The following is a 24,667-nucleotide window of genomic DNA, read 5'->3' as shown; positions in this document are numbered from 1 at the left end:
TTTTAATAAATTTGAAAACATTTTTAAAATCCTGTTTTTCTTTAGCCATCCTGGGTATTGAGTGTTGCTTGATGTCGAATAAGAAATACTGTATCAGTAATAACATTGGAAAATGTGAAAAACGTGAACAGGATTGAATACTTTCTGAATCTACTGGATTGATAAAATACAACAGAAGTCAAAGGGGAGCAGCACTTTCAGTTCCATCACCCTCCCCCTAAAATGAACAGTAAGCTTATAAATTATGCCAAAAATGCCATCTTCTAAATACCATTCAAATTTCAAAGCAGTTGCTATTTGAAAAAAATAGTTTCTTAAAGACATGTAAAAGCATTACAGTTTTTGCTTTGTGATTTTGCTGAACATGATTTTCAAGATTCATTCATCAGTTCATTAGTTACCTGAAATTGGCAAATCCAGTTCTGGGTTCCAGGGATTGGGAGCTTATCCCAGCACCACTGAGCGCAAGGGAAGAACCATTCAGGCTCAGATGGGGAACATAACATGATGGATAACTGTACCTCATAAATCTCATATGTATATAAATGCTTTATCTGCGGATGACAATCCTGCTGCTACAGTAAATGTGAAATTGTGTTTGTTCTACATTATAAAGCAGATGAAGACTGAGAATATTTTAGAAGCACAGCAAATACATTTCAAAAGCTCATATTTTGAGAAGAAGTTTATTTACCAAACAATGAGCAGCCAAGAACAGCAACAAAATATTCTTAAAAAGAAAATCAAATTCTAAGGATTGTTGATCAAGACTATGTTAAAGGAGGATTTAGTGTACTCACAATTAATTAACAATTACATCTGGTTCAGATGTTTGTGCAATTACACTTAAAGGAAAAATTGGAAACTCACGTAGTTTTTGGCTGTATTTTCACAAGAGAAGAAGGCATTTCATTATTCATGAATTCTTCCAGCAAAACGCGCATTGTTTGTTCTTCCCCGGTGTAATCCATTTTCCTGGGATTGTGGCAACAAAAAAGAAAACTTGAGAAATGAATATGAAACCAACTGGAATTAAAATCCTGCTAGATAAATGAAACTTGGTATGTAGAGCATAATACAAAATAAATCTAAGTTGGGATAAATGAATTTATTAATACATCATATGGCACTTGTATATATTTCTATCTCTAAGATCTAAAACTGCTCTGGGGACTGTACAAGGACAGATGTACCTGAAAATGGTTGTCATGTGTTGTAAGAATCACTGGGCCAAATATCTTTGAATGAATTTTACTTTTACCCCAAATGTCAGATAGCACTGAATATTCATACACTGTTGTGAAGTTGGAAGTGGTAGAATAACTTTGATTATCAAAATTGATTATGATCTAGTAACAATAATGTCAGTCATTATCCAACCTGCTATATCCTAACACACAGTCACGCGGGTCTGCTGGAGTCAATCCCAGCAAACACAGGGCGCAAGGCAGGAACAAACCCCAGGCAGGGCGCCAGCTCACCACAGGGCACACACACACCAGGCACAATTTAGAATCGCCAATACATCCAACCTGCATGCTTTGGACTGTGGGAGGAAACCCACATAAACACAGGGAGAACATGCAAACTCCACGCAGGGAGGACCTGGGAAGCAAACCCAGGTCTCCTTACTGGGAGGCAGCAGCGCTAACACTATGCCACCGTGTCACCCTTAATAATAATGTAACGAAAGCAATTACATTAGAACAATCATTCTGGCAAGGAGAACCATTTGGGATACTTTCAAAGAGGGTCAACTTGACAAATGCTGGATCCATAGAATTGCCTAAATCCTTCAAAAAGCAAAGTTAAAACAGATGTCCAAGCAAAAACATCTGGAAAAAGGAAGGCTGGAGCAATGTAGCATCTCTTGTAGTTGAGAACCTGCTAGAATTTCAAAACCATAAACACCTTTCTAAGTTGATCTTAACAGTTTTAAACTGCATCATTAGTCCTTGACTTGAGAAGGAATGCGTTCTTTGGATAGTGGCTATTCTACCACTTAATCAGGGTTATAATGTCTACACATGACAGCTTCTGTTTAAATTGCTCCTCTATTTGTAGGGTTCTTTTACTTGCTTAATAAAAGTATGTGTCTCTGTATTAGATATATCAAGCAGATTTGGAAACTGGGATATATTCTTGCTAAATAAAAATAAAAACTCAAGGCTGCCAATGTGTGTTTCTGAGACAAATTGTATTACTCCCAGAAATGTCATTAAAAGCATTAAAAGAATTTCTTGTAAAATATATTGATATTTACAGCTATATATATATATATATATTTTTTTTTTTTTTTTTTTTTTTGCAAGATGGCGCCGACTGTTGAGGCACGCTGTCAGCCGCTCTGGCTTTTGTGTTTCTCGTTACTCCTGCTTTTTTCTCGGCTTACTTACTCCTGTGATGCTCTTCCTGACTCGATCATTCGTTATGATCGCTTCACCCTTCTGGCTCTTCGAACGAGTGCGGGGGTTTCTCGACATTTGACTCCGGAGTTCAGTCAAACCTTTGGCAGACTGTTTGAGGAAGTCCCGGCCTTCCTCATCACTGTCCACGGCTTGGCCGGTCGCCGATGGAAACGCCGCCGCCGTGGGAAGCGTGGAGGCGCCAGGGCTCGGCTCCGAGCCTCCCGGATCATCTCTAGGAACGAGTAACTCTCCTGGCTCCCAACATGAGTCAATGCTCCCGGAATGCCTCTTGCCCTCGGATGCTCTGGTACACTTCCCTGCCTCGCTCCGTCACTGCCGCCGGGGAGTGAACTTTAACAACCTACGCCGCATCACGACAATGTCAGCCGCCACGGCTGGTGCGTCTTTGTTAACGTCGTCCCAGCCGGTTCGTTTTGCGCTGATAAATGCCAGATCGGTCGTGAACAAAACTTTCATCCTGAAAGACTTTTTTCTTTCCAATGGCCTGGATTTTTTATGTACTGCTGAAACCTGGATTTTACCGGGCGAGACGCTCTCACTCACTGAAGTTTTGCCCCCGGGATGTTCCTTTATCAACACGCCGAGAGCGCTGCGCCGCGGCGGGGGCTTATTGACCTTATTTAAATCTGATTTTATCTGCAAACGCCCTTCCCTTCCGCTTTCATTTTCCCCTTTAACTTTTGAGCTCAGTATGTTTGCACTTGTCTGTTCTCCACCGCTGCTGTGCACACTCATCTATCGCCCCCCAAAATATAATAAGGACTTTTTAGACGAATTTGCAGCTTTTTTGGCTGATATTACCTGCAGATATGATCGCTTCCTTTGTTTGGGTGATTTTAATATCCATGTTTGCTGTCCCGTTAAACCTCTAGCAAAAGACTTTCTGGACATTATTGACTCCTTTGGTCTTTCTCAACTAGTCAATGGACCAACACATGGACAGGCTCACACACTGGACCTGGTTCTTTCTCGCGGTCTCAGAATCAGTGACTTGGACATTCTGCCTCCCAGTTTTTCTGATCACTCGCCTGTTCTGTTTAATTTGGATTTGGTCTCTGCTGAGCATGGTAAATCCACCACTACCCGTCCCTTCCGTGTCATTTCCCCTTCTGCTGCTGAAGATTTTGCAGCTGCTTTTTCATCAATCTCCACATCATGTGAATCCACGGATGCTGATGTTTTATTGCAAACCTTCTATACTTCCTGCTGTTCTGTGATGGATGTTGTAGCCCCACTCAAACAGAGACAATCCAAAGTCAAGCATGACCCATGGCTAAATGAACAAACTCGCTCCATCAGGGAAAACTGTAGGCGGCTAGAACGTAAATGGAGGAAAGATGGTCTCACTGTTACCTTTGACTGCATGAGAGACATGTGGTCTCAATACCAGAGAGCAGTCAGAAGTGCAAGGAACCGTTTTTTTTACTGACATCATCTCAAAAAATTCTGGCAATCAACGTGTCTTATACAAAACACTGAATGCTGTCCTCTCTCCAGCTGCAACTGTTTTCTCTTCTCCCTCCAATGCTCTTTGTAATCAGATCCTTACGTTTTTTCTGGATAAGGTCACGAACATTAGATCCCAGATCTCCATTTCTTCTTCTGGCTCTGTTGATTTAGCCGTTCCTGTACACGGCTCCCTCACTAGCTTTGAACCCATTTCGCTCCCCCATCTGGAAAAAATCGTCGCCTCAATGAAGCCTTCAGGCTCTCCGGACGATGTGGTGCCGTCCAGACTGCTGAAAGATGTCTTTCCTGTGATTCGATATGATGTCTTAAAGATCATAACTAGTAGTCTATCTTCGGCTACAGTTCCTTGTGCTTTCAAACACGCAGTTGTACATCCAATCGTGAAAAAACCTGATCTTGACCCTGCCGTCTTCTCCAATCTTCGTCCAATTTCCAAACTACCTTTCCTGTCAAAATTACTCGAAAAAGTAGTTTATGAGCAATTAATTCACCACCTACAGGACCATCAGGTAATGGACCTTTTTCAGTCAGGCTTTAGGCCCCAACACAGCACAGAAACCGCGCATTTACGTGTCCTAAATGATGTCCTTTTGGCATTGGACTCAGGACTCTACGTGATTATGGTTCTTCTCGATTTATCTGCTGCCTTCGACACAATCGACCACGACATCATGATCTCCCGACTCGAATCCTGGGTTGGTGTATCTGGCTTAGCCCTCGACTGGTTCAGGTCATATTTCTGCAACAGGACTCTTAGAGTCATGCTAGACGATTTTTCATCTGAATCAGTCCCACTCCCATGTGGTGTCCCCCAGGGTTCCATTTTGGGGCAATTACTTTTTTCAATTTACATCCTGCCTTTAGGTGCAATTTTTAGAAAACATGCAATCTCGTATCACCTATATGCTGATGACTGCCAAATTTATTTCTCCCTCAAGTCAACTGACTCCACTAAACCTCTTCTCAACTGCTTATCTGACATTAAGGACTGGCTGGCTGTAAACTTCCTTCACCTGAACGATTCAAAAACCGAGGTCATTGTTTTTAGTCCCGACCGCAAACAGACCCTACCCCTTGACCTCGACTTTCTTCCCATTCCAGTAACTTCGTCTGTTTCCAATCTTGGAATCAAAATGGATATGGTCCTGAAAATGGATGCTCAAGTCAACAGCACAGTAAAATCCTGCTTTTTCCATCTCAGGCGAATTGCCAAACTCAAACCAATTCTGCCTTACCACCTCCTGGAATCAGTAATCCATGCATTCATTACGTCCCGGCTCGACTATTCTAATTCCTGCCTATATGGTATTAGTAAAGCCACTCTTTCGAGACTCCAATTGGTTCAAAATGCAGCTGCAAGACTTATAACTGGCAAGCAGCAGAAGCCGACACATTACAACGATTTTAAAAACCCTACACTGGCTGCCGGTTAGCTTCAGAATTGATTTTAAGATACTCCTCTTAACCTATAAGGCACTAAATGGTCTAGCCCCTGCCTACTTGAGTGTCTTGCTCCATCGTCACAATCCCCCTCGTGTTCTTAGATCTGCAGATCAGCTGCTCCTAACCGTTCCCAAGGCACATTTTAAAGTTCGTGGTGAAAGGGCTTTTTCTGTCTGTGCACCTAGGCTCTGGAACTCCTTACCTTTAGTGGTTAGGCAAGCCACTTCAGTCGCCACATTCAAATCACACCTAAAAACGCACTTCTTCACATTGGCTTTTAATTCTTAACCTGTCTTATTCCCACTTGCTTTTTGCTATTTCTCTGTTTTATTGGGTCCCCTGACCTGTTTTTTTAGTGTCTCTGTTTTAATTCTCTCTTAATGTTTGTTTTTTTTTTAATAGTTTTTTTAGTGTTTCTGTTTTAATTCTCTCTTAATGTTTGTTTTTTTTTTTAATATTTTGCTTTTAGTCTTGCTTGTTTTAACTGTACAGCGCTTCGGTCAGTTGTAATGCTGTGTTTTTAAGCGCTTAACAAATAAAAATGGTATGGTATATACAGTATCTATATTTAAATTGCTTTATAAAATGCAAAGTTATCTGACTCACTCACTCACCACCAACAAAAACACTATTTCCCGTTTAGTTAAAAAGCTGAATTTTCGCAGTATGGTCTATCTAGGGCAGGAGGTGTTTGCTAAGAAGGGATATTTCAGTATATCAATATTTAAGGTAAAAACCTCTACAACAGAACAACTATATAAACCCCCAAATATCAAAAATGCTTTTGCTGATTTGATTGAAACTTGATGACATTACAGAAAAATGAAAAGTAGCCAACCCAAGTTTTTTAATTTGTCGATATTTGTTGGTAATAATGCAGTAGCCAGAGGAGTATTCTTAGGCAGCACATCCTTTTTCACTTCAGTGCTTGACAAGTGACTGCGCAGGCATCAAGGATGCAGTTCATGCAAATAAACACATCAAGCCAAGAAGAGTCACTGAATATGCTGTGACAGTAATCGCACAGAGAAATGGGGATGGAAGCAAGTAAAGAAGGGGAGCTGCCACGCACGTGAAAAAGAGATGAGATGTCGAGCTGCGTGGAAAATGAGATTTGAAGTGGATGAAGGAAAAAGTTAGGTGACACTCAAAGAAGCCATGCTTAGTTAGTGGTCTCCTTGGGTACACACATCCCTTTCTATTCTTTTGGCTTCTTCTTACTCCTCACAATGTGGTATAAAATACATTCAAATTCAAGCCAGATTGGATTATCAAAGTATTCTGATATACATATACTTCAAAGAATGGGGTTAGGGGCCATTGGTGGTAATCACAATGTGCTGCTACGCTCTAGTTAGTGAAGCACAAACAAGCAAGGAGAACATTGTGCCAAGGTCTTGATATTAATTCTTTTCATCCATTCTTTTCTATCCAGTGCTTATAACGTTCAATTCATTCCATTAGCCACATAAATGTACAGCCTGAAAACGTCAATGCTGTATGTAATAAGTTACAGCAAACCACAATTCACGGTATATTGCTTTTTATCTAAACACCCCAAAGCTTTAAGATTACAGAACAAAGTGTTCCATTCAAATCTGGTTGAAGCTACCATTTTAACAAGTTGTGCTACAGGGTTAAGATATATATTTATACCCAAAATTCCCATTATTCATATTACCTGTTTGAATTCAAAAGAATACAGTTTCCTCTAAAATTATTTTTTGTAATGGCCAACAAAAGACAAGTCACTAGGAAAGCAAGAATTGATCTACAGCTGGAATGTCTTACTCAGGGGCAAATGTGATCAAATACACATATTTACACACACACACACATAAATAAAAAAGCAGAGCCAATCCCACAATCGTGCTAGGGCCTAAGTGAAAAACAGTTTGATGAAAGGATTACGCATCACTTGCTTTGAAGGTGACGGGTGCAATCGACTTTAATATTCTTAATCAAAATGGTAAATGAACTGGAAGTCAGACCAGTGGATATCTGACACACTCAAAGCAGTGTTTAGATTAGGCAGGTTAGTGCAGTAAAGGATACAAAATGGGAGAAAAAATATACTTCCCTTCCATATTAAACCCACATAGGTACTCGCTGATGAAACATAATTCACAACCAGGACCCCATTGCCTGAATATTCTGTAGACATTAAGGCAAATGCCAAATCTTACTTCACTTTAGATCTCTGAAGCTGCAATTTTTTCAAACAAGACCGTTACATATCTCAGATTAAAAATGATACAATTCAGTCTCTAGTCTGAACAGAAGACATAGCTGTTCCATGACTCCGAACAGGATTTAATGGATTTGAAAATGGTATTTTAATTGAATAGCTTGAGCTCCCACCATATCAGTTATTGATTCAAGAATTCTAGAATGTATTGTATTATTTATTATACTGACACACTGAACAACTTGAGATTGTCGAAGAGCCAGAAAGTACTATTAGAAGTCGGTATTAAATAATCAAGTACAGTACTTGAAATGAAAATTAGACATCAGCAATATTTTCAGTCAGCGCAGCGCTGAAATAAAACTAAGACAAATGGTGCAAAATGTCTATTAAGGAATAACAGTGCTATTCACGGAGTATAAAAAATGTTAAGAAAAATCAAAATTAATAAATTCAGGGATAATTGTGTCTCAGGAACACAATAGGAAAAATAAAACTGATGACAATAAACATAAATGCATTTCTCAAGCCAAAGGGTAGAAACTAAACCATACATCTGGTGAAATAACGTACTGTATTTAGGACTAATAAGTCACAAACAATAGAAGATATTATCGTGCGTGACTACCGGGCTACATTGCACACCCTGCAATTTCCAGGACAGCTAAGAAATATACTGCCTTCAGCATTTCCTGGGCCTGCCCCTGGGGTCTTCTCACAGTAGACTGTGCCTTGAACACTTTTTGTGGGAGGCATCAAAATGGCATTCTACCTGTAAGACCAAACCACGTCAGCTGGCTTATCTCATTCCAGAGATGCAGCGCTTCTACTCCAGGGTCCTCACATATTAGACAGTACAATATTGAAAAATTACTACAAGAAATTGAATGCCTACATAAATATCTGAGCATACCAAAAAATTAAACTTAACAGCTCACAGAAAAGCACACACCTTTTACTTAACTTTTTCAGTGCATAAATTTCATTACACCACAAAAAGTCAATGAATTCCTTATCTCAAAGAACAAAATTAAAAATAACAAAATTATGTCAGTCATGTCAGGTAGAAACAGAATAATTAAAAGTTTCATGTGAGAGCATTAAAGTTATGTTTAGATCTAGAGAGATAAAAATATCATGCTTGGTTTAGTTAGAAAAGGGGTTTGAGTAAAAATTAAACGTCAGCTTGATCTGCACAATGTCAAAGAGACAACATAATGAAACACCAAGATAAACAAAGCCTGGGGAAAATTAGAATTAGAGAGACAAAAAAAGCTCATTGTGGGTGCAGAATACTTTTGTAGTTTGAAAACTAGAAAAGCAGATGCAGATGAACTGATCTTTCTCAAGATTTGTAGTTAATACAAAAAATATTTCAAACTGTTCAGATCTGATGATGCAGTGATGTGGTGTTGAATGGTAGAGGAAACCTTATTAATTTCAAATAGAGAACATCTAAGGATCTTGAACAAATGATCTGCACAGAACACTACATTTGCTAATAACATTACAAAAGCTGTTAATAGCAAATGGGTCACACGCAATAATCTTTCATGGTCAATAAACTAACATTTCAGCAATAGTGGTGAAGCCAAGAGCGAAAACGATTTTAAAGGCAGTAATCAAGAGCTAGAAGTAAACACAAGAAAATGTATGTGAAAAATTAAAGTTGAATGTAGAAACTAGAACTAGGAAACAAAGCACAATAGAAAATGAGCGAACATAAATGTAAGAAGTCATTAAAAACAATATAAGGTCAAAAGGATAGAAAAATACTGAGGAATGGGCACTTACAGGCCTTGAGAGGGAAGAAATCACTGTCAAAGAGCCAAAAAATGGGAGATAGAGAAAGCAACAAAATCAATGAAAAACAACAGGGCACTGGGAGAGGACTGTACTGCAGCGCAACTCTTGAAATTCCGTGGACAAAGGATAGCTAGACACAAGTACAAACCAATTCAACAAGTTCAACAAGTATATGATACCCATATGCCCAATTCACAAAAACCCATATGCCCAATTCACAAAAAAAAAACAATTTAACTATAGAGGAATACTATTATTGAATGCAGCATACAAATATTTCTCCTAGGTAATAGCAAGGAAACTGGAAAATACTTTAAAAGATAAAGTGTTGGGGACTACCAAGCTGGATTTAGGAACGACAAGTCCACCTACTACTGATCTCATTTGCACAACAAGAACTATTCATGAAAAATGCCATGAATACAATATAACTTTGCTTCAGTCATTCATAGATTATAAACAGGCCTTGTGACAGTGTGGATAAAATAAAAAAAGATATTAGAAGACTTTAGAATACCAAACAAGATAAGAGATCTTAATAGTCACGATGCTACAAGAGACAAAAAGTAAAGAAGGGATACAAGGTCAGCTATCAAAAGCTTTTTACATTGACCAAGGACTTAGGCAAGGGGATGTCCTGCCTGTCAGCAATGCTGTTTGTTCTAAGCTTACAGTTTGTAATGAGGAAGCTAAATATAAATCTATGTGGCCATATTTATAATAGAACGACACCGTGTTTAGCCTATGCCAATGACGTTGGTTTGATTGTGAAACCAAAATAGCCTGATACAGAGAGCTGGAGTACTTGATCGTGAATCAAAGAGAATAGGTCTGTGAATCAATCAGGACAAGACAAAATACACGGATGAAAAGACAATTAACTACAGCAATATAAAATGTGCAAGGCTGAATGAATTCAAATTTAGAAGAAATTTATAACGAAAACGATCAACAAGACAAAATACACGGATGAAAAGACAATTAACTACAGCAATATAAAATGTGCATGGCTGAATGAATTCAAATTTATTTTTTTTATTTTTTTATTTTTATTTTTTTTTAATATTTTTATTTTATTGATTTTCATTGTAATCATTCCATACAAACAGATCAATTTATAACACAACAAATTTGAAAACAAATCAAACCCCACCCCTGAGAAGGAGAGCTTAGCTAAAGGAAAATTTCTTTAAGCTTTTTAATAAGGCAACATTAGACAAAAGAAGGGGAGAAGTAAATATCTATATAAATAAGAGATGGAGAAGGGAGTTAAATGCAATAATAGTTAATTCTCTTATTCTAAAATAATATTGATTAAATCCTGCCAAGTTTTGAAAAAATTTTGTACAGATCCTCTAACTGAAAATTTGATTTTTTCCAATTTCAAATAATATAAAACATCAGTTTCCCACTGACTTATAAGAGGAGAATTAGGATTCTTCCAATTTAACAAAATAAGTCTGCGTGCCAAGAGTGTAGTGAATGCAATCACCGTTTGTTTGTCCTTCTCCAATTCAAGTCCATCTGGAAGGACACCAAACACAGCTGTTAGTGGGTTAGGAGGGATTGTGATACTAAGGCTGTCTGAGAGGCACTTAAAAATTTTTGTCCAAAATGATGTTAGTTTGGTGCAGGCCCAGAACATGTGACCCAGTGAGGCAGGAGCTTGGTTGCAGCGCTCGCAGGTTGGATCCTGGCCTGGAAACATTTTGGACAGTTTTAAGCGAGACAGATGAGCTCGATATATAATTTTTAGTTGAATAATTCTATGCTTTGCGCATATAGAACTCGAGTGAATTCTCTGCTTTTCTACCTTCCACTCCTTTTCTGATATATTGATTAAGAGATCTTCTTCCCAATGTCCTCTTGGATCTTTGAAAGGTAGGGACTCTAATAAGATTTTATATATTGCGGAAATAGTGTTTGTTTCCTCGGAATTGAGCAGTATTTTTTCCAGCATTGTGGAGGGTGCAAGGTGGGGGAAATCGGGCAATTTCTGTTTAACAAAATTTCTAATTTGAAGATAGTAAAAGAAATGTGTAGCTGGGAGGTTAAATTTTGAACGTAATTGTTCAAAAGATGTAAATATGTTGTCTATATAAAGATCTCTGAGCATTTTAATCCCAAAACTTTTCCAGGTATTAAAAACTGGATATATTTGCGAAGGTTGAAAGAGGTGGTTCCCTTGCAGAGGTGCCACTGATAAAAGATTTTCCATCTTAAAATGCTTCCTAATTTGGTTCCATATTCTGAGTGAGTAAAGCACAATTGGGTTATTAGTATATTTGCGATAACTTTCATTTATTGGAGAGCAGAGCAGGGAATATAAAGAAGTACTACAGGATTTTACTTCTATTGCAGACCAAGCCTGTGTATATGTGCATTTATTTGTGTCCAGGTTTTTATGGCTTGTATGTTTGCTGCCCAGTAATAAAACTGAAAATTAGGTAAAGCCATGCCACCTTCTGCCTGAGGTCTTTGTAGGGTCGCTCTTCGGATACGTGGGTGTTTTGAGTTCCAAATGAATGAGGTTATTATTGAATCTAACTGTTTAAAAAACGATTTATTGATATATATTGAAATGTTTTGAAATAAAAAGAGAAGTTTAGGAAGGATATTCATCTTAACAATGTTAATTCTTCCGGCTAGAGTGAGATGAAGGGTTGACCATCTATGCAAGTCTTGCTTAATTTTTTCCATACAGACGCCAAAATTTTGTTGATAAAGAGCTTTATGTTTACTTGTGATATTTACCCCTAGGTATTTAAACTGATCTGCTATGGTAAAAGGTAGGGTGTCTAATTTAATATTATATGCTTGTGAGTTCACTGGAAAGAGTATACTTTTATTCAGATTAATTCTAAGACCAGATATCTTTTGAAATTCTGTTAGTGCTGTTAAAACAGCAGGGACAGTGTTTTCTGGGTCCGATATATATAAGACCATATCATCTGCACATAGAGAAATTTTCTGTTCCAGTCCCTCTCTGACAATCCCCTTTATCTGATGAGAATTTCGGCAGTGAACCGCCAGTGGTTCAATAGCGATTGCAAACAACAGTGGCGACAAGGGACATCCTTGTCTGGTACCACGTTCTAGTTTAAAGTAGTCTGAGCAAATTTTATTAATACAAACTGAAGCTTCTGGACTGGTATACAGTAGTTTAATCCAAGCACAAATATTCGGGCCAAACCCAAATTTCTCCAATGCAGTGAAAAGGTAATTCCATTCGATCATGTCAAATGCCTTTTCTGCGTCTAATGATAGTAATATCTCTGGGGTGTTTGATTTTGCTGGTGAATATATAACATTAAACAAGCGTCGGAGATTTGAAGATAGATGTCGGCCTTTAATAAATCCAGTTTGATCTTGTGATATTACCGAGGGCAGCACTTTCTCCATCCTTCTAGCTAGGATTTTTGAGAGTATCTTAACATCATTATTCAGGAGTGAAATTGGTCTATATGATGCACATTGTAACAAGTCCTTATTTTGTTTAGGAAAGACGGTGATTAATGCTTGTCGAAATGTTTGAGGTAGTATTTGGTGGTCTTTAGCTTCTGTAAATGTTACCAATAAGAGTGGAGCTAGCTGAGTGGAGAATTTCTTATAAAACTCTACGGGGTAACCATCAGGGCCTGCTGATTTCCCGCTTTGTAGTGACTTTATAGCGTCTAGTAATTCTGTTAGCGTTAGAGGTTTATCTAGTTCCTCAGCACTTAAAGCATCTATTTGTGGTATTTGTGAATTATCCAGAAATGCATTAGATTGCGTGTTGTCTTCTTTGGGCTCAGTGGAATATAAAGACTTATAGTAATCTCTAAATGTGTGCATTATTTTATTATGGTCGATGATTTCTTCTCCATTCTTGTTGGTGATTACCGGTATTGCATTTTGAAGTTCTTGTTTATGAATTTGTTGAGCTAAAAGCTTATTAGCTTTTTCTCCGTGTTCATAGTAATGCTGTCTAGACTTATAAATAAGTTGTTCAATTTCTTTAGTTGTTAAGATGTTAAGTTCTGTATGCAGGGCCTGCCTTTTCCTGTGAAGAGCTTCACTTGGATGCCTGGCTTGTTCTTTATCTATTCTAGTAATTTCATTTCTTAGCTCTGACACTTTCTTGGTTTCTAATTTATTTCTATGGGAAAGATATGAAATAATCTGGCCTCTTAGGAAGGCCTTTAGAGTTTCCCAGAGTGTTCCTGCAGAAACCTCTGTAGACGTGTTTGTCTCTAGGAAGAAGCTGATTTGTTTGGATATAAATTCTGTGCAGTTCTCGTCTGCCAATAAAAGAGGGTTAAGACGCCATCTGCGAGGTGAGTACGAGGGGCTTATTGATTTTAGCTCCAAGACTAGAGGGGCATGGTCAGAGATAACAATTGTGTCATATTTGCATGATTTAATTGTAGGCAGGAAATTATTATCTATAAAAAAATAATCAATTCTTGAGGAGCTATAATGCACTGGTGAGTAGAACGAATATGTTCTTGAGTTTGGGTTAAGAAACCTCCAGGGGTCTGATAAGTTCATTTAAAAACTGTAATTACCTTTGCAGTATTAGATGTCGTCCCCCCTGTCACAGGAGTCCTATCTAAGAGTGGATTTAAAACACAATTAAAGTCCCCAGCCATTATAATTTTATGAGTGTTCACATTGGGAATGGATGCAAATAGATTTTGCATGAATTCCTTATCATCAACATTGGGTGCATAAACATTTATCAAAATCATTTTACTGTTATATAAGTTGCCCATGACCATCACATATCTCCCTTCAGGGTCCGACACTACCTCTGATGCTACAAATGGAACTGTTCTATGTATGAGAATTCCCACCCCTCTAGTTTTCTTTATAAAGCTAGAATGGAACATTTGGCCAGTCCAGTCTTTTTGTAATCTGAACTGATCCTTGGTTAGTAAGTGGGTCTCCTGTAAAAATACTATTTTAGCGTTTAAGCCTGTTAGGTGAGAGCATACTTTCTTTCTCTTTAATTCGTGATTCAGGCCTTTAACATTCCAGCTCACAAAGTTAACTGTCCCATCATGGAGACATTGATTCTGAGTTTTTAATGTCATTTTATAGTTTTAATTGGTAATATGGCAGTTTTAATCTTAGTTTCAAGATTCCCCAGGAGTTGTTGCATGTTAGCCTGTTGCTGCATTGATATTTATAATTATAAGGATTATAAGAATAGATTAGATATAACCTGCTCTCCTTCTCTCCCCCCTTTATCCCCCCACCCCCCCATTTTGCCTCCCCACATGAGGCTAGACCCCACTTCGCGATGTTCCAGTCCTCTGACATACGAAGAGACAGAGCACGTCCAAAACAAAACAAACCCCACCCTGCAGCGGCGTTACAGAATTAAAACAGAGATATCTTTTACAGTTAAATCCTTAATACTATCTGCCGAAAATGTTCTCATTAACAATATTTAAGCTTGAAATAATCTTCAGCGCTTTTAAGTTAAGATATTAAGATTTAAAAAAAAAAAAAAAAAAAAACCCTGGGAGTGATTTTAAAAACTAGTCTAGGATAAACCTGGTAATTCATACTGTAATAGTATAATGGTAATTGTATAAATAGTAGAACAAGCATTAAACCAAGGGTATGAAGTTAAACAGTCTACTTTAAGGTATAGTAAAATAAAAAAAATAAATAAATAAATAAAAAAAAGAAATAAAAAAAGAAATAAATAAAACGAATCCTACTTTAATCACTTCCACATTTTCACACTCACGTCTATAACTCTATAACTCTGATTAAAACATAAACATATAACATATAAAGTCCAGATAAAAACAAAAAAAAAAAAGAAAGAAAATAAGAAATGTATAATTATAATACCAGTCTCTTTAAACATGGATCCAGCGATCAGATCATAGGTCTTTCCCGTGCCTTGATAGAATATGGCTCTTTAATTTTAATTAACTTTCAAAAAAGTGTCGGAAACAGCTTCTTTAATTCTTTTTCAGCTTCTTCTTTGCTGAAGAAAATATAATGTCCATCTTGAACTTCCACTTTCAGTTTGGCAGGATACAAGAGGCTGTATTTGATATCGGCTTCCCGTAGCATCCTTTTAATGTCGTTGTAGGATCTGCGTTTTGCAGCTGTTGGTGAGAAGTCGGGAAAAATACGAATAAGATTATTTTCGAATATAATCTCTTGCTTGTGTCTGGGAAGTGCCATCACATCAAGCTTACATCTTAGTCGTTCGAAGCGGACAATAAAAGACCTAGATTTAAAGGCGCTTGGTATCTTTGTACGATAAGCCGTGGCTATCTCATTGTCGAGTTTAAAGTCATCTCCAATTATTTTAGACAGTAATTCTACTGCAAATTTCACTGGGCTTGAGCTTTCTCGTTTCTCAGGTATACCCTCAATTCTTATATTATTTCTTCTGCACCCATCCTCCAGGGCTGCAAGTCTGTCTCCAAGTTTTTTGTATTCCGAGTTCGCAGCTGTGGCTTTTTCATCGGCGTTAGATGCCATTTGTTCCGCTGTTTCCACTCGAGCCGTGAGTCCCTGCTTAACGTCTTCCAGCTGATCTGAAACGTCATTAATATGATCATCAAGCCTTTTCAGTTTGGAGTTAGTTTCTTCAATGTGTTCCACTAATTTCTCCAACATGCCTTTAAAGTTCACATCGAAACGTTCAAATAGACGCGTTTCCTTATCTTTGTTATCCTTCTTGAGCTCAGTGGCCACCTTCTTAAGATCATTTGTGTTATCTTTCTTAAGCTCATTCATGGCCGTAACCATGGCAGTGGCCAGTGTAGTGTTCATCTCTTTCTGTGTAGCTATCTGTGTAGCGATCATCTCTTTCAGTTCGGACAGTTCGCTTCTGCTTTCGTGCTCCGCAAGTGAAAATGCAGCTCCTGTTACAGGCTCGCGATGAGTAGATGAGAGCACGTCCTGCAGAGCCCTTTCTAGTCTCGAATGATCCTCAGAAATCGGCGATCCCTCGCGACCTGTATCACTTGCGCCTTCGCTCCCATTTTCACTCTCGACTGGAGACGATACAATGGAGCGAGGTCCTAGGAATTCTGCACACTCTTCTGCCTGTTCCAGGTCAGTCTCCGTGAGGCCATACCTTACACTTGCACTCAGGCCGGAAGTCTGTCCGGACTTTGATGCAGCTTTAAGTTTCTTTTCCGGTTCTTTCTGACTTTTCTTCTTGTTACTCATGCTTGTATATTGTAGTGGAAGTTCCTTGGTCGGGTTAAATACAGGATACCTCTAAATAATATGAAATACGTGGGAAAATAAAGCCGCTGCTAGCGGAGCTCTGCTTCAGACGTCCATCTCCTATAAACGGACGAAACCAAACCAATGAATTCAAATTTAGAAGAAATTTATAACGAAAACGATCGATACATTCTGAAATTAAAGCAAGACTAGCTGCAGCAAATATGTATTATGCTTAACGACATAAATCGTTTGCAACTAGTGCAGAATGCAGCTGCTAGAATCCTAACTAGGAAAAGAAAATCCGAGCATATTTCTCTAGTTTTGATGTCACTACACTGGTTACCTGTGTCATTCAAGATTGACTTTAAAATTCTGCTTATCGTTTATAAAGCCTTAAATAATCTTGCCCCATCTTATATATTGGAATGTCTGACATCTTATATTCCAAATCGTAACCTTAGATCCTCAAATGAGTGTCTCCTTAGAATTCCAAGAGCAAAACTTAAAAGAAGTGGTGAGGCGGCCTTCTACTGCTATGCACCTAAAATCTGGAATAGTCTGCCAATAGGAATCACCAGGCTAATACAGTGGAGCACTTTAAAAAACTGCTAAAAACATTATTTTAACATGGCCTTCTCATAACTTCACTGTAATTTAATCCTGATACTCTGTATATCCAATTCATTATAATAACTATTCATGGTGGCTCTAAACTGCGTTTCAGACCTATGAATGTAATACTCAAATAAGCAGGGAACCAGCCGCCGTGGCACATCATGAGAGGCTTCGTCTCAGGCGCTGACGTCCCTGGTGCGATACCCAAGCGGATGCAACAATGCGTACACTTGACAAGCCTCAATTTGGGCGAAACACGTGTCGTGTATTATTTGGCAGATACCGTATCATTGTTATTTATATACTAGGGACCTGCTCGCTCGGGTTTGGTTAACCGGATATACAAGTTTAAGAGACTGTTATTTTCATTGGAATTGTTACATACGCATTATTTTCACTTTTACTTTAAAACTTTAGTTAAAACAATACTTGGAATTCACCTTTCTTCAAGATCGCATTGAATTTTGATTTCGTGTTGGACTTACATCGTGACAACGCAACGTATAACGAATATCGATTCTTTCGCTCAAATAAATAAAATGATTTTTTCAAATGTTTATCCATGCTATTTCTTTTTCGCTTAGTCGTTGACGTGTCATTTAGAACGTATAGCTTAATTAAAAACACATTTTTTAAACTCTTGAATACTTCATATAGTTGCTAAGATACTATAGGCCATATATTTCCGTTTATTTATTAAAAATAAAAAATAGGTTTCTAAATGCAAAGCAGTAAGTCGCCTTGACTTTAAAAGAAAACTATATTAAAGCATGTTTCCCAATCGTAATTCCTTATATATTATTCTAAATGCTGTGTGTTTAGTGATGTTTAATGAAGCTCCCGTTTCTTCCCAGATCCTCGATATTTTAACTGATCTCTAATTGTTCACATTTCCAAGTTAACATCTTGCGGGTGTTCTTATACCAGTGGAAAACTTATTTCGAGGAATCAAAAAAAAGGTTCAGAACTTAATTAAAAAATTAAGCTAACGTACTGAAAATTGGAACATCAATCTACATAAAACAGGATAAATGGACCTATTTGTTATAGAAACTGACGGACAAAAACACGAAATGGCATAATGCTCCATTTTTGCTTACAAAGCATTTTATTTCCTTTTCTGGTCCTCGTGTGTTATATCTACGCCCCTCAGTTCAAACAGCGTATCCGCTTCGATGTGTTCGGGTGGCCCGGTTTTCCACAGCAGAACTTTACTTCTTTCAAGACCGCTCACACTCGGAACACCGTGCTAAACGGGCGAAATTCAACATTTGGAAAACAAACGGAAACGAAAAGCTTCATACACGTGGAAGATCGCGTCAAACAGACCCAACCCTCGATACACAGGATACTTTAACATCCTAAACATACATTCATCAAAACTGCTTATGCAAGTGTGTGACTTAAGCAAGTTAATGCAACCTCACCTTATTAAACCAAAGTCTGACTGAGTGGTCTTCTCTTCAGCAGTTGTTTCTCTCACTGCGTCAGTCGCGCCCTCTCCTTCTCCCAAATGCTTACTGTTTATTTTAAAGTCCTTTGAATTTATACTGTCACGCTGGCTGCCTTAGGCAAGACATTTCATCAGTCAAAAACTGGGACAACTGATCTCTTCCCATGGTCTGGTTGATTGTCAATTAGGTTATTTTTGAAACATCTTCACTTTGGACTCTCAGGCCTCCATTTCACATATTCTTACAAGCATACACACACTGGTCACTTTATCTAAGATTACATATATACATTTTCTTAAACGATAACACTGTTTAACAATTGTATGCTTACGTTCCCAGAATTCCTGTCAACATTTATTTTGCATACACCCCAGAATTCGATCTAATCGCAAATTTCACCTTCTTGGAAACGAACTTATGAATATTAATGATCTGATGAGGTCATTCGTGCCTGCCTGCTACCCACATGAACTCTGAGCCCCCAGGTTAAGAGTTATTATCTAAATAATTCAAAAACATACTGAAATAAAACACACAAATTAAATATTACGTGTCAAATTTGCATACTGTAAAAGCAAACATTAATATGAGTTTAACTTGAAACTTTAACTTTCTAAGATTGGCTCTTACACTTACCATGTCTGCAAACTGGGATAAGCATCCTTGGACACCTTGGTCCCGGTAAAATGGCTGAAAGTTGACAAAACCACATTTTTTGGAAGGTCAAATTGTTTTTCAATATATCTGCTTTTATTTGTTTTATTTTCAGAATGTGCGGGCTTCCTCACACATGACTTTGAACTGCTAAAAACACAAAAGGCAGAATTGAGCATGTTAAATTGAGTGTTGTTGCTTGTATTAAAAGGTGCAAAAGGCTAGTATACTGTAATGACATAACAGACTTTTTATTATTAAAAAGTGGTATGTCTACAGAAAACACAAGTTTACATATCTTCATTCTGAATATTTATAAAAATATAGTTGGCCCTTGCGATTTGCAGGTTTACCGTCAATAATTACACGAAAATAATTTAGCAAATTTTGTAACCTACTGTAGAAAACTGCAGATGACGCACTATGCTAGAAATTGTAAAGAATTTAACTAAAAACATCTAGTAAGTCAGAAATGCATAAATTATACATAGTAATAATCATTTTTATTGTTTACTACCACAAATACACACAAGTTTAATATAATGTTATATTTTGCAAAAAGTCACAGTTCACTAAAGAACTGCAGAACTACCAGCCTTTCTTTTTTTCACCAGCTCTGCTTTGTCAGCCTCGCAGTTGCTAAGAGCATAGCCTCCTCTCTCCTGGCCAACTCATCTTCCACCACCTACCCTTCCCCTGATTTGAAAATCTTCTTTCCCTATTTCCCTTCTTTGTTCTGTTCTGTCTTTTTTTCCTGCACTGACCCTGCTCTCTTTACAGTCTGCATTGTATTCAGCATCCTCCTTCACCTCACAAATCGGCCCAAAACGTATTCACAGATTTTTACAAATGCAAGGGTTACCTATATATCAAAATGCAAAATAAGATAGTAAAGTAACAGAAAATAAGCAAACTAATTCCACAGATCTCTTTTGCACGAAAGCTCAAATTGCTATTGTGTTCACAAGAATTACTTGTGATAGATTTGAAATTACTTCAGTTTTTTTGCTTGGCACCTCCTGACTAACCGGTATGAGAAAAATTCCACATGTGACATACCGTTCACTCGTTTGATGTCTAGTTCTACAGTACAAAACAATGAGCATTTTGTGTTTTTTCTAGACCTGAAAACCTCTTAGTTTAGGTCATTTTTAGATCGTATTACACTGTAAAGATAAAGAATAAATCAAGTGTCTTCAGTGAAAATGATCCAAAGGACTTCATGTTGTGCATGCCACATCAACCCCAGGGGTTCACCCGTTCATCACATAAAAGGGGTGATTTTTCACAAAACTTAAAAAAAGTGGGGATCAGTAATATAGCCATGTGGATTATTCTTTATGCTATTTGAGGATGCTGATCAGTAATATGATAATTTTTTCAATATTTGATTCTTTACTGCTGGCTGAAGCCTTTTGAGAGCCTTTCCCAGAAGGTTAAAAAATGACCAATTCCAAACATAGAGTATGGTTTTAGACTATTTCTGGGTCAGTGACTATGAATATAATATTATATTTTACTCTTCTACTACCAGAGGATGAAAAATGACACATTTCTATTACAACTAGGGGGCTTCGCCCCCTGCTCGCTTCGCTAGCCAACCCCCGTGTCTGGTTAATTGGATATACAATTTTACATGTTTTTTTTTTTGTAATTGTTTCAATTTCATTATTTTCACTTTTACTTTAAAGCTTCATTAAAAACAATATTTTTTGGAGACACATTGTGACAATGCAACGTATAAGTGCCTGTGAGTGAATATATTCTCATAGCATATGGTCCATTATTGTGTAAATCTACATTTTATCCATTGAATGATGCGAATGCGAAAAGACTTTGTTGTCTACTCTTTTTTTCAGACCTCAATTTGTCCAGGTATGTTTTCAATTACACCTGGTTCTGATGATTAATCACCTTTTGTTTGCGTTTTACCTGAACAATCGCCGACTTCCTAACCCCAAACACAACTTTCTAGCACCCTCTCCAATGCCCCCCCTTACCGCATGAAATCAATACCCCGCTATCAGTCCTTCGTGCTGTACTCCGCATTTCCTCAATCGGACCTAACAGTCACTTAAAACCAAAAAGCCCTCAACCTGGGTGGGACGCTACAATACTGTCGAATTTTACTGCTTTCATATTCTGTACCTTTGTCTGCATGTGTATCGCGCCATCGTTTGCTTGAGCCTTTCAAATTCCAATGCTTCGATAATCTCTTATCTGCCTTTTTTTCTCTCAAATGCCTTTGGGTGTCTATTCTCCGTATTGTCCATATACGCTTCCTATGCGCTGAGAGCACATGATTTGTGTGTACTATGTGCTTTTACACGATTGATTGTTTTTTGATCGGTGTGCTCTTATATATTCCGTACTATCTTTGTGGACCTTTGCGGACCCCGTAGTGTCTGACGTTTGACTCTGGGGTGCAGTGCAGAATCCTCTTTTCTGTGTGGCTGTGTCGTTAATCGTTAGCCATAGGCGCGTTGTTTATCCAGACGGGCTCGTGTTTGTATATCCGTCAGTCGAGCTCGTTCGTTTTGAACCCGTGCCTACTTTGCTTCTGCTGTTTCAGACGCGTGTCGTAGGCGCCTGCGTTCATTGATCTTATCCATGTGGGCTCGTGTGTGTATCGTTGAGCTGTATTGTGTTTGAATTTGGTGTAAAGCGTTCAGCGGTTTGTACAATCCCAAGCAGCACATTATTCCTAACTTCACTCCGCAGTAGTGCCACTGACAATATGGCGATTGTTTTATTTTCTATTTCCGTTAGTTGAGCTGCGAAGTACGTCTCATGGTCCCATCGCCATGTCCCTGCGTCCATGCCATCCGGTTTACCATTCTCGGTTAGTAATATGGATCAAGAACATTTAGACTTTAAACATTTAAATTGAAGGAGACATTTTAATATTTCAAATATCTGATGTAACTCTTCTTGTTACATACTTCTACCGCAAGAAGTAAATCATTGCATTTTTCATGAAAACCCAGAAGTAGGGCAACTTATGCTAATTCAAACTTTTTTTACCTTTTAAGGTTTCTGCTGAGGAAATGAGGCTGCAGACTGGATGAAGGGGATGATGGTATTTTCCTAGCATGCATACATACAGGAGTTTGCAAGACAAGCTCTGCTTAAACAGGAACAAAAAAAAAAATCACTATTTATTTTTGTAAGTGATATTTATTCTGATTGCAATAAGATGCCCTTTTTACAATGTGTCCACTCTAAGGACGTACAATGATGTAGTTAATTATTTAGCAGCTATATGAAAACAAGAAGAAACATCTGATCTGCCTGAAGCTGAATCCCTGGAATTACAAATAAGAAAATAAGAACACCAATGGTTCTAAAACCATACAACAGCATTTGGCAAATACCTGATGAGTATTTTCCTCATCTTTAAACAGATTTAATAAAATCAAAATTGACCACAGCCCTAAATGCAGGTTCAGAGAGCCATTACCTTCACTTTCTGTTTCATCCTCATCAATATTTTCTGACTTGCATCCAGAAGTTCTGCCCTCTCCTGCTCCACCATGGATTTCTGGGGGTTGTCCAGCTTGAATGGAGCATTGGTTCATATATGCATCTACATCAATTGTAAAAATACAAAGATTTGAACAGGAAAGCCATCCTTTAAGAATGAAGAAAATCCTCATTGTGAAAGCGTCATTTTCAGAAGTCAGCCTCATCACTGCAGAGGCAACACAGTCTAAGGAAATATGAAAGACTTTGGGAGTTTTTAGTATGCTAAAATTGGATGAAGCTGTAGAGAAGGTAACTGAGTGAGTCACTTGGCTTGTAATAGATTACAATACTTACAACACTGCAATGCCATTGATACATCCAATCCATTTCTTGCCACAGTGGTGTTATGAGATGAATGGTGAATGAGGCATACTTTGGGGAACAATGCAGATCTGTGTCTTTTACTTGCTTATAACTGACAATATTTATTGCGATTACAATAAAATGCACATTTTCCAATCTTTCAAGTCTAAAGATCTACAATAATGCAGTTTTTTAACACTTATATGTACATAAGAAGAAACATCTGCACTACCTAAAACTGAATCCCTGAAATTGCAAACAAGAAATAAAATAAGAACATCAATGGTTCTATAACAATGAAACAGCCTTTGGCATATACCGTCTGTTTCATTAAAATACAACTGATGAGTGCTTCCCTCATCTCTTACTTAAAAATATTTAATCAAATCAAAATTCACCACACCCTTAAATACTGGTTCAGAGAGCCATTACCTTCATTTTCTGTGTCATCTTCATCAATAATTTCTGACTCGCTTCCTGAACTTGTGGCCTCTCTTGCTGCATTAGGTATTTCTGGAGGTTCTCCAGTTTGGATGGACCATTGGTTCACATATGCAGCTACATCTGTTGCAAAAATACAAAGATTTGTACATTTCCTAAAAATGTAAATGTAACAATGCCAAACTACAAAACTGTCAGACAGAGCAGTGTTGGGTGCAATGAGAAGACCAGCAAGATTTAGGTTTACTGGGGTTTGTCTTAGAGTGGATGATACAAGGTCTACTCCTATTTACAATATGAAAATAATATCAGTTGCTAATGAAGAAAATCCTGATTGTGAGTTCTTAATTGTAGAAGTCAACCTCATCACTTCAGAGGCAACAGACTCTAAGAAACTTTGAAAGAGGTTTGGAGTTTTTAGTATGCCAGGGATGGATGGAGCTGTAGAGAAGGTAACTGAGTGAGTCACTTGACTTGTAATAGATTACAATACTAAAAACACTGCAATGCCATTGATACCCCCGTGACCCTGTAGTTAGGATATAGCGGGTTGGATAATGGATGGATGGATGGACTTCCAATCCATTTCTTGCCACAGTTGTGTTATGAGATGAATGGTGAATGAGGCATACTTTGAAGAACAATGCAGATCGGTGCCTTTAATTTGCTTATAAGTGACAATATGTATTGTGATTACAGTAAAATGCACATTTTCCAATCTTTCAACTCTAAAGACCTACAATGATGCAGTTTTTTAACACTTATATGTACATAAGAAGAAACCTCTGCTCTACCTAAAACCGAATCCCTGAAATTGCAAACAAGAAATAAAATAAGAACAGCAACGGTTCTATAACAATGAAACAGCTTTGGCATATACCTTCTGTTTCATTAAAATACAACTGATGAGTGCTTCCCTCATCTCTTACTTAAAAATATTTAATATAATAACCTAATTAAGAAATGGGTTGGAATTAACGCCAGAATTGCAAGTGTCTGCAGTCTTAAATCACTTCTGTACACTGGTGTAACGGAACCAATTCACTGGAAGTTCACAAAGCTGACAAAAGTAGTCAGGGGCCTGGTCCTCCTAAAATCCACCACCAGTTCCTTGGTTTTGCTGGTGTTCAGTTGTAGGTGGTTTGAGT

General features: G+C 37.8%; 1 protein-coding gene across 4 annotated transcripts in view; it reads right to left on the bottom strand.

Moving 5' to 3' along the window:
• LOC114657140 (centromere protein T-like) overlaps positions 1-24,667 on the bottom strand; it is a 97,280-nt gene that overhangs the window by 19,086 nt on the left and 53,527 nt on the right. The window contains exon 1 of one of the 4 annotated variants that reach the window (XM_051932202.1): positions 22,275-22,400. The exons of the other annotated variants lie outside the window; for them this stretch is intronic. Within the exon in view, the coding sequence (XP_051788162.1) occupies positions 22,275-22,348 (74 nt within the window). The 5' untranslated portion in view covers positions 22,349-22,400. Of the gene's footprint in view, positions 1-22,274; positions 22,401-24,667 lie in introns of those variants that run through there. 4 annotated transcript variants of the gene reach the window in all.

The sequence above is a fragment of the Erpetoichthys calabaricus genome, chromosome 9 (assembly GCF_900747795.2).
Source record: "Erpetoichthys calabaricus chromosome 9, fErpCal1.3, whole genome shotgun sequence".
In the NCBI taxonomy this organism is placed as follows: Eukaryota; Metazoa; Chordata; class Cladistia; order Polypteriformes; family Polypteridae; genus Erpetoichthys; species Erpetoichthys calabaricus.
The sequence above is the reverse complement of the archived record's forward strand: the minus strand, read 5'-3'. Positions and strand labels throughout refer to the sequence as shown.